The sequence below is a fragment of the Neopelma chrysocephalum genome, unplaced genomic scaffold (genome assembly GCF_003984885.1).
Source record: "Neopelma chrysocephalum unplaced genomic scaffold, ASM398488v2 Primary Assembly neopelma1_84, whole genome shotgun sequence".
Lineage (NCBI taxonomy): Eukaryota > Metazoa > Chordata > Aves > Passeriformes > Pipridae > Neopelma > Neopelma chrysocephalum.
In genome coordinates this window covers 9,549,986-9,561,148 of record NW_020897746.1, presented here as the reverse complement: position 1 = coordinate 9,561,148, position 11,163 = coordinate 9,549,986, and the positions used below count along the sequence as shown (strand labels likewise).

General features: G+C 46.2%; 1 protein-coding gene across 1 annotated transcript in view; it reads right to left on the bottom strand.

Annotated features, from left to right (window-relative positions):
- Positions 1–4,468: 4,468 nt before the first annotated feature.
- GNA13 (G protein subunit alpha 13) overlaps positions 4,469–11,163 on the bottom strand; it is a 29,338-nt gene continuing 22,643 nt past the window's right edge. The window contains exon 4 of the mRNA XM_027691598.1: positions 4,469–9,172. Within this exon, the coding sequence (XP_027547399.1) occupies positions 8,600–9,172 (573 nt within the window). The 3' untranslated portion in view covers positions 4,469–8,599. The remainder of the gene's footprint in view (positions 9,173–11,163) is intronic.

The following is an 11,163-nucleotide window of genomic DNA, read 5'->3' as shown; positions in this document are numbered from 1 at the left end:
AGAATTTCTTCCTAATATCTCATCTACTCTTGCTCTCTGTCCGTTTGGAGCCATTCCCCCTTGTCCTGTCACTCCAGGCCCTTGGAAATAGTCTCTCCATCCTTCTTTTGGGCTCCCTTCAGGGACTGGGAGGCCACAATTAGGTCCTTGCAGTGGTGTCACTCAGCTGAGCAAGGGAACAGCCAAGGACTTGCTGCTGACGTTTGCATGTGTAAAAATGTTCCTTTCCCCCAGAGGCATCCCCAGACAACAGCAGAGATGACTCTGCACTGCTTTATTGCAGTGCAATGAAAGCCACTATTTCACTGGAAACGAGAGGAGGATTTAGAATTTGCCACAAAAAAAAAGTGGCCAAAAAAAAGTGTTCAGTAATATTTCACCTTGAGTATTAGAGGTGAGAGAAGGAGCAGCAGAAAGGTTTCCTGCTGTGGGCAGAGATGCAATGCCATCAGCAGGGACATTGGGAACAGAGAGGGAAGGAGAGCTGGAGTGGCTTCAGCTGCAGAGTCATGTCAGGTTGGTGTCCCTTTCCCAGGCAGCTTGTGGAGCACAGCAGAGGATAAAATGAGAAACATCCCCTTTTCCCCTCAAGTTTTGAAAGTGGGGATGGGAGAGGGGGAAGGAGAGTCATCTGCAGGAATAAAAGAGGAAGTTTTCCCCTTAATTCTAGACAATTTTCAGCAAATGCCAGACATGATGTAAGAAGGCTGATGCTGCTGAAGCCTTGCTCAACTTGCCCGCCTGCAAATCCTGATGTTAGTAACTCTGGGAAAATGCTGATTTCACTGAAGTTCTTTTGTTGGCTTCCCTCTTCTTCAGGGAAAATGAAGGCTACAGCAGGGAAGGGTCATCAATTCACAGCTACTATTGGATCAATGTAAGAGAATCCAGCTCATACAGAAAAAGTGCAAAATACTGTGCCTAGGCAACCCCAGAAGGACCTGTATTGTTTATAGATCCTGGCTTTTCTTCCAATAAAAGCTGAAAACAACAAACAAGTCCCAGGCACAGACTGGGGATGCACAGAGGGCTCAGAGTTGAACCTGCTGTGGGGGCTGGTGATCCCACCTCCCATGGCACTGCCAGAACAGCCCAATGCAGGCAGTGCTGGAGGTGAGTTGCTCACTGGAGGTGAGCTATTCATGGCTGGTATCAGTCCACAAACATCATTTGCATGGTATGTGGTCAACTTGGAAACAGTCACTCATTCCCTAACCAGCACAAAGGCCGTCTGGGGGAGTGGGAATGTTAAAATAGATGTCCCTCTTCTCTTTTTCCTCTACTGCTTCCCCTTTGGATCTGATAAAGGGCTGGCTCTCTTCTACATCAGAGAAGTCGACTGTCTTCCAGGCTGCAGACAGCTCAGAGAGGACAGGACAGCACCTGCAGCCTGGCTGAGAGCCACCCAAGGTTGGCCTGGTGCTGCATTGGAGAGAGAATCACAGAATCCCAGAATACGCTGGGTTGGGAGGGACCCACCAGGATCCTCGAGTCCAACCCTTAGCCCTACCCAGGACCCTCCCCAAGAGTCACACCCTGTGCCCCAGAGGATCATCCAAATACTCCTGGAGCTCTGGCAGCCTTGGGGCTGTGCCCCCTGCCCTGGGGAGCCTGGTCAGTGCCCAACCACCCTCTGGGGGAAGAACCTTTTTCTAATATCCAACCTAAACCTGCCCCTGACACAACTTCAGGCCATTCCCTCGAGTATCAGGCAGGGATTTGGGGTCTACCTGTCCATGGGGAGAATCCTGGGCAGGGAGTCAGCATCTTTTATACAGGCAAGATCCACTACATTGAACGTTGGAATAGGGAGTGGGAAAAACTCACCTCGGATACCGCTGGATGCATGGGGTCTTGTGCTTCCTCCTGCTCTGCAAGCACTAAATTAATAAAAACCAGTCTGCACTGATCAGCATCATCTTACTGGGTCACCATGTTTCCAGCCATCCAGGCAGAGAAATGGGATTTATTCACTCACTGGATCTGCTGACAAACACGTTCCTGCCTTACCCTGCAGCGGCTCGGAGCCCTCACTGCCCCAGGAACAGCAAACACGACCTGCTGCTCACAGCCGGCGCCTGGGAGGACTCAGCCTTTAAATATTAAACCTCCACATGGAGTTGGAAGCACTGCAGCAGAGCTCTGCTGGCAGCAGCCTGCCCCAAATCCAGGTTTGTCAGATCCAGTGCTCAGCAATTAATCAAAGCCTTGGCTCCCTGCATGGAGCTGAGCAGAGGCAGCAGCTCGGCCGCACGCAGGGGCAGGGACTGCGTCTCCCCCTTGCTGCACATCTCACTTGGGATGTTGTGATTCCTTATCCCCGGCTCATCTGCAGCCTGTTCACTGAACTGGGCTAAGGACTGGCTCTGTGTTTCACAGCCTGGAGCAGGGATCGCTCGGAAGTTGCAGGAGCTTCTCTCAGGAGTGACAGTGAGGAAGAATCCCAGAGCCCAGAAAGCTGCTGCTGGTGGAAGCTGCACTCCAGCAGGAACCGATGTCTTGCCCCTCACGTGCATAAAAACACAAGGGAAGAAAGCAGAGGAAGGAAATCCAGTAGCATCTGAAGTTAGGCACAAATAAAACACTATTGCAAAGCTTGTAGGACTTGGAATATCTGGATCCTTATTAATTTAGTAATTCCCATTTCATGCACAGCAAAAACACCTCAGCTTCTGTGGAAAACACAGTCAGTGGATTAGGTACCAGAAGAACCTCAATGCCATCACCTTTTTTGTTTCAGAGGGAAAACCCAGCAGGGGCTGGGCCAGTGCAGATTCCTGTCCCATTTCCAGCTGGATTCCCCAGGGGCTGTGCTTGCCTGGCAGCTGCTCCTCAGCACTTCGCCCTCAGCTGCTGCACAGCTCAGTGGTAGCTCCTCTCAGAACAGGACCAGGGGACCAGGGTTGGCTCCAGAACCAGCTCCTGCTGCTGACAGGGCAGCCAGGGACACTCTGGGCACAGCCCCACTCCAGTTTTGCTCCCTCCCGTCAGTCGTTGTGTAATCACTGAGCTACTTTAACAGGAAGGAAGAGGCTTGAACACCCAACCTACGTTCAGTACGTGCAGAGAGGTGTTTTGGTAAATCAAAGGAGTTGTGAACATGAAGAAACTCCACTTGCTCACACAAATCCTGGAACACATTCCTTCCCACTTCAGCTCTTCCCACCACTTCAGCCCCTGGCACATCAGTGTGTTGAGGTTATCAGAGCCTGTGAGGGCTCCAGCTGCTGGATGGTCCAACACCACTAACCCATTCCTAAGGAGAGCTTTCATAGGATCATCACAGAATCATGGAATGGTCTGGGCTGGAAGGGACCCTAAAGCTCATCCAGTTCCAACCCCTGCTACAGGCAGGGACATCTCCCACTAGACCAGGTTGCTCAGAGCTTTAGTCAACAAGAACTTAAGTAGAAGCCCATGAGAAAGTGATGCAATTACACTTGTAATGCTGGGATTAAAAAACCAACTAACACGACCTGTTGAGTTCTAGATGGGTTTAGTTTTACTCCTCAGGTGGCTGGTGGCAGCTCAGGAAATAGGATGCAATTAAAAAAAAAAAATCTGAAGAGACTGGATTTCAAAGTCAGAGCAACATCACAAACAGTGCTCAGATGATGTGACTGTTCCAGCACGAAAAAGTGGTCAAGAGATGAAGCGATGATTCCTCAGAAACAGCTTCTCTAGGACAGGCAGGACCCGGAATCCAAACTGCATCATGGAGCTGGTTTAAGTTCCAGGGCATTTGGCAGGGTTTTAACTCACTTCAGTGAGCAGAGGCTCCATCCCACCGCACTCTGCATCCAGGTTCCAACCCACCCACAGCAACATTCACACTGCTGAGAATTCCTACAGCTCCTGTATCCCCATTAGCAAGATAAATGCTAATGCTGAGCATTAACTGCATAAACAAGGATGACTTGGGCCGAGTATTTCCGGGGATTTAGTGTCCACAGCACACCAGCCAAATCCGAGGGCTGTTGTGGAAAACGAAGCATCTCAGCCCTATAAAAACCGACAAAGGAGAAATCAATGTTTTGCTGCAAAATACTGCTTCATACTGCAGCCAGTGACCCGTTTGTCCAGGAGGCAGAGGCTGGCTTAGTCAGAGGAGAGCTTAAAAAAAAAGCCAGTAAAATCAACTCTGCAATACTGAAATCCATAATTCATAGAGACTTGTCGCAGAGCACACCCGAGTGCCATCAATATTTTAAATATTGAGCACCAAACTGGCTGTCAAATGCAAGTCAGCATTTTCCTGGTGCCTCCCTGGTGGGGAGAAAGTCATCAGGCCCAGTAGAACCTGGAGGAGCCCTTTTAGCAAGGAGTTTGCTTGACTCTGTTACATATTTTATCTGAAACACGAGATGTGGCAGGAGCAAACCAGCTGGCCTTTGCCAACCCCCAAAAAGAGTCAGTTGGCTGCCTCCACTCATTATTAATTTGAAAAGATGATTTCATCACACCAACATGAGGCTGTATATGTTTATTCATCGTCAGTAATTTTTGTACACAAGGCAAATATTAATAGCTGAAAGGCAACACTTTTGGAGAGTATGTACAGAGCAATGTACAAGCAAGTGTAAGGTTTTAAACTGTGAATCAATTTATAAAAAGGAAGTGATGCTTTTTCTTCTAAGACCTCCCTTAGAAATAATTTATTGCCAATCTTAAACTAAAGCAAGGAGAAAAAAAAATTTACAATAAAAAGTAGTCCCTGGAAAGTTTATAAAAAGTTAAACAACATATAAAATTGTAAGCCACAAACATTTATACAAAGCTAATACAAATCTTGGTTTTGTTAAAGATCTATGAGGTTGTTACAAAATATATTTTTACATAAAGGCTTCACGTAAGGTAAGCTCTCACTGCTACTGAAAGCGCAGGAAAGCGGTTTTAAATAGTCTGCAATTCAACTTATTTTCAAGTACAACGCAAAGAAATTGCAAAATGGCACTGTATTGCAATGCTGTGAAATTAAAAACTATGTTAATGGTACCATCAGAGAGACAAGACCTGTAAAGTGAAGTGGTGAACAACTGGGCACGGCAGGAGAATTCGGATGGGGCTGGGACAGGAGTGGTGGTGGGAAACGGAGCTTCTGCAAGAGGAATAACCAGGGGGGTGTTCCTGGACACACACCAGGAATCCTGTCCCCAGCCCAGGGTCAGGAAGCTTGGAACACCCACCCAACCTGATCAACCTGCTGATGGGCAAAATGTAAAGCTACTTAGAGATGAGCCCAATAAACAGCCTTTGAGATCAACCTGACTTCTTTCTAAGAGCAGTTATTCCAGAAGAAAGCTGAAGTTTCCCACAAACTGATGGCTTACGCTCCCACATGCAATATATTAAAAAATGTGAAATTTTCTCAAGCCCTGATGAACAGCCACAGTTTTTAGGTATCAATCATCTCATTTAACACCCTGCAGGAGGGAACAGTCGCTGAAACACCAATTTCACCTTCAAGTACAGGGAGGTTGTACAAGACAGTGGTTCATCTCCACAGGGTCAGTGATCTTTTGAACAGAGCTCACTCCAGCAGAGAACTAAGAAATTTAGGGAAACTTGATTTTCTGGAAAACTTGATTTTCTACCTGCTTTCCCACCTTCACCAGAAGTGCATCCCAACCTTGTACCACAGACTGGTTTCCATGAGGAAGCTTCACTCTCACTAGACAACTGTCACTTGTTTGGTTCCTTGTACCAAAATTATGTCCTGTAATAAAGAAATGATATTTAGAAATAAATCTGAAGGGAAATACAACCGTCCATGCTGTGCTCCATTCAGGGAGCTGATGAAGAGTGAGTCTGAAGGTGGCCAAGGGCGATGATTTGGGGGTTTTGGCCATATTTTAACAAAGGAACCATGTAAACAGGTACTTCCAGGTGTGTTGTCTCACCCCCCCTCTCAAGAACAGGGAGTGGGAAACCCAAGTGATCTGACTCAGTTATTTCATTAAATCAATTCATTTCTGCCTGAGATTCATATAGTGCTTATCTACCAGGACCTACAAGTGACCCAGCTCTGGGGTCCCCCCTGCTCTCTTACAGGCCCTGGGGTTCACAGGGACAGTGATCTGAGAGGATTAAAACCAAGGATTTTTGGGGTGGTTCAGAGGAGAAGCTGCTGAATTATGATCCCCACTTTGGCCAAGGTCAGAAGTGCCCAGTGCCTTGGTGATCCTGACTGCATCCTTAGACTGACATCAGTTTGAAAGATCTTCAGTAAATTAACAGGTCCCTTGACACAAAATTCATCATTATTATACATAAATTTGTTTAAATAAATCCCTGGTAATCGCCCCATCATCCACTACCAGTTTTTAGTCTTTTCTGCAATCATCTGGTCTGACATCCTCCAAAGCACATACTGCAGACCTCTCCAAATTAACTGTTTTATTCAGAGACAAGTCTCTTTTTTGAAAAGAAACTTGTTCAGACAACTGTCAGCAAAGGAAAAAAAACAACCCAACTCCTCATCTTGTTGATAGGGTGGGGCATGGATTTGTTCAGGTTCTGCTTTCCAACACTGGACTTGGAGGCCACCAGAGGTTTGTGTCTGCTCATGGAGCACTTAAAGCCCAACCAAATCAACCATTATCCTTCTCCAAAGGATGTCCAGTCCTTGAAAGAGCCTCACTAGTCTTTCCTGAGGTCTCTAGCTCATCCTCCTTCTTGAATTGCTCACATAAATCAGAAATAATCCATGTCCAGTACAGAGGCAAAATCTACATTAAATATCCCCATCTAAGATTCTATTCATCCTCCCGACATCAGTGCTGCATCCAGACTTTAGGATTATGTTTAGATTCTGCACTGTGACTTCTCCCAAGCTCTTTTCAAAGTTCTTTCCTCCCAAGATAGTGCCTGATAACCAGAATCGCAGACTAACCTATGGCTACTCATTGGATGATATAAAAAAATAGAGGTCTTTCAAAGCACCTAACTAAATAAAAATACACTATTCCCCCCTCTGCTGCCAGGAGAACGAGGTACAGAGATGTTAATACAACTTACAATCACAGTAAGTAAAGGCTAAGTTCAGGAGACAGGCAGCTTTCCTATGTCCTGGCAGGGACACCGTGTCCCACCGCTCGCCACGTGCAGGGGATGTGAATGAGAATTCACTGAGGGATTGGCCACCATCATGATCCACAGGAATTGGTTCCATGGGGCAAAGGGGCAGTTGAACTGCCCCCATGACACAACAGCCTGGGGGAAACGTGGCAGCTGCACTGATTTCTGAAACACAACAGCTCACTGTCGTTTTGCAGAGGGCCGTGGGGTACGTGAGCACTGCTTTATTTTCATGGGGTTTTATTATTATTATTATTATTTCACATGGCAACACTAACAACCACCTCCCCCCCAAAATAAAAAAAATAAACAAAGTTGCAATGGAACTTTGGGTAAAACAGTCACAAGCAGCACTCTGGGAGATGCTGTGCAACGTATTTGGCTCAAGTACACTTAGGATTGCTTAGACCCCACTGGAAAGTCTCAGAAAGAACCTCATCAGCAGAAGCACATTCTGCTGGGACACACTTTTTTTTTTTTCCCCAGAAGAAAACATTCACCTCCACGGTGTCAGCTACACAAGGCCTCTGCTGGGAACTCATAAGGCCACTGAAAATACGCAGAGGAGGACAGAACACAAGGAGGCACTTAGGTTTGCAAGTACTTCTCTCCATCACCAGGGGCTACTGACTCCGAGGAGGCACCTTGGAAGGAGCTGGGAATTAAAACAAACCAGTGCTAAGTTAAAGCGCTTCGAGAACGGGTTACCCACGTGGAACATCTGTTACCTACATGGAACATCTGCTTAGTGAAGATATGAAACACAAGCTGAGCTTGCTCCCCCTTCCCACATCAGAATGTCCAGAGGACCAGACCAGAGTGCTCTGTGCTTTGCCATGGCTCCGAGACGTACGGACAACGCCGGAGTGAATCCGTGTACTGTGCCAACCACTAATCCCTCGTCCCTGGACTCAGCACTTCCTGCCAGACATGTCTGAAGCTTCCAATTTTAAGCATTTTTAAAGCATCTCCTATTCAAACCCAAGGCTAAGGTTTACACTTGAACAGGAAGTACGTTACGCCCAGGGATCCACGCTTCAAACAGATGATTCCAGCAAGGGATTGATGGGATTTCTAACCAAAAGTAGACCTGAGAAATCATAAGTCAGCTATGGTATCACAGTCTTTGTAATGAAGTTAGATGTGAAAAGTTTCTCCCCCCCACCCCTAAATTACTGCCACAGTCTAAAAATTGCAACAATTTCATGGAAGTCTGGACTTGGAATTCTGAATTTTCTAGGATGATATACATGTTTGTAAAAGGTCAAATTTACCACTTTACAGGTAACTTAGACACAGATCTGCTATAAAATTACAACTTGAGTCATCTTGAAGCTACACTGGAAGAGATTTAAGCCTGAATTTCTGCAGAAATTGGCAATAATGTGTTCAGCAGCAGCTTTTAGCCACATATCAAGAAGTCTGACAGGATCTGGATTTCTCTACTCCTGCTGTAAACTTCTAGTTAAAAAAAAACAACCAACACACGAGAGTTACTGAAACAAGAATGTCTTTCTGCACATCACTGTAACATGAGCTGCTTGAGGTTGTCGTGCAGGATGGTATCCTTGACATCACGGAAAACTAGCCGGATGTTCTCTGTGTTAATAGCAGTGGTGAAGTGGTGGTACAGGGGCTTCTGCTGCTGGTCCCGGCGTTTCGTGCGAAAACAATCCACCAGGAATTTTTGGACATCTGTTAAGCAGTGGGGATCCCCTTCGAACTCTGGGAAATAGTCTTTGATGCTCACTTTCTGTACTTTTTCCTCAAGCAAGTCCGTCTTGTTTAGGAAGAGGATGATTGAGACGTTGCTGAAAACCCGGTTATTGACTATTGTTTCAAAAATGTTCAGGGACTCGGTGAGGCGGTTTGTTTGCCGGTCCTCCATGAGCACCTGGTCGAATTCACTGGAGGAGACGAGGAAGAGGATGGACGTGACGCTGTCGAAGCACTCGAACCACCGCTTCCGCTCCGACCTCTGCCCGCCCACATCGACCATTTTGAAAGGGACATTTTTGATTTCGAAGTCGTACTCGTGGATCCCTTTGGTGGGTCTTCGTGCCAGCAGGATGTCTTGCTGGGAGGGAAGGTAATCCTAAAAAAAAAAAAAGGTAAAGGAGAGTTTGCAGATTAGGCTGCAATCACGGGCACGGTGGAGCTGCAATGGAGAGAGCAGGTGGCAGAGGAACAACACGAGGTTTTCAATAATCAGACCTGTATTTGCATGCTAACACTGGAGCTTTTGGGAAAGATCTGGAGTCCAGAACAGGAAACACATTAATATTAAATCAAAATATGTACCCCAGAGAAATTAGGCTCTCCATGACAAAGATCCATAAATAACCTGGGAGGTGAACCAGCAATTCCTCATGCCCGTTTTCCCTTGTTCTGGATTACTCTGTGCTTTATTCATCCTCTCCTCACCAAGCTGGGGAACACGCTGGTTGCCAACACTGCAATGCAGCAAATGGGTTCTAAAGCAGGTTTCCCAAATCAATAACCAGGGTATATCCTGTTCCAACTGTGGGCTCTCCGTTCCTCCCAGGCTCTCCTGCATATTGCACGACTGCTTCCAGTGAAAAAGAGCTGCTCACTAAGTGATTTTAAGGCAATCAATTATGCCTGAAAAGCAAAACTTAAGCAGCTTATTGTGTTTGTGCCACGGATCTTTTGCATCCAGCTGCCTCGGTCCAAAAAGTCACTCTATTAGCTGTGTGCCACACCAGTGAGCTCACACTGCCTGGCTTTGTCCAAAATTCACTGTGCCATGAGCAGAACAGGAGAAGAACCAGGCAGCTGGGGACAGCAGCCTCTTCCCAGAGCACAGCCTGGAGGGCACACAGCTGCACCCTGAACTTCTCCAGCCCACCTTTCCCCAGAATTCAAGAGGCAGGAAAAGTGCTTTTTTACTATTTTTTGACTGTTATATGAACATCATCAATGGATGCAGATGCTCCAGGATGAGGAGCTCTTATTAGTCAGCTTTTGACAGCATGAAATTCAAGACTTGGACTGGGGATTTCTTCATTCCTAGAATTACACTTTTGCATCTGCTCCAAGCCCTTCTGCTATCTGCAAGGAGCATCTCTCCCAGACAGCTGGCTGTGCTGGAGCTTAAAGCCTTGTTGTTCACTTGTTATGGAAACTGTTCCTCACATTTTTCCAGCATTTCTCACAACTTCAGAGAGCGCTGTTTAGGTTTTGGAATTTCAGTCTCCTCTTAGTGAATGATCTATGATATTCCTTTGACAGTGCCAGTTCCCAGACTTGGAGCTTTTATAAAGATGTGTGAGACCAGGGTCCAGAAAGTCTGATTCAAGCAGTCGGCTGGGCGGGGGAACAAACAAAACTCCATGGCCATTTCAATACTTGTATCCCAAGTTTAAGGCAGCTGGGCAAGTTCAAGCCACAAAAATAAAATCTAAAAATCATGGAGTGCAACATTACAAAAATTCAAGGATCATTTTGCTTTACCTTGTAGGCTCCAAAGTGAAACCAGGGAGAGATGGCTTTGTCTGAGCTCCGGGTTCCTTTATCCGAGCTGCCCATGACTCAGGAGCTGATTTTTATCGTGGCACAAATTACAAAGCAGCTCTGAGGCACAGGATCCCCACCCTGGGCCTTTGCTGCAGCACTGCTACACATCAAACCCCACACCACCTAAACCTGCAGGAGAGCTCAACAGCTAAAGCAGGATCAAGTTCTCCCCAAACTGAGCAGCAGATGTGCTGCCACTCCCTTCTCCGAGTAAATTAAGCAACTTTAAAGGGTGGTAAGACTTTTCATTAAAGTTATCTTGGGTCTTTCCTACCAAAATTGTAGAGAGGAAAACAATCAGAGGAATAGAGCAGTAACTGTATCAAATGTCACTGGGCACATGTGAAGGGATTTTGAACAAAGCTGACTGTCAACACGTAGGCAAGAGTGTCACAGGTTCAATTCTTATTTCAACTTTCAAATGGGGATATGAATTCTTTTGTTGTTCAGGAAGTTAGTCTCAAGTTCTCAGAACAAAAACAGAAAGTCTTAGGAAAGCTCAGGAGTGACTGAAATTATTAAATCATGTAAATAAATAAAAGCAATTAA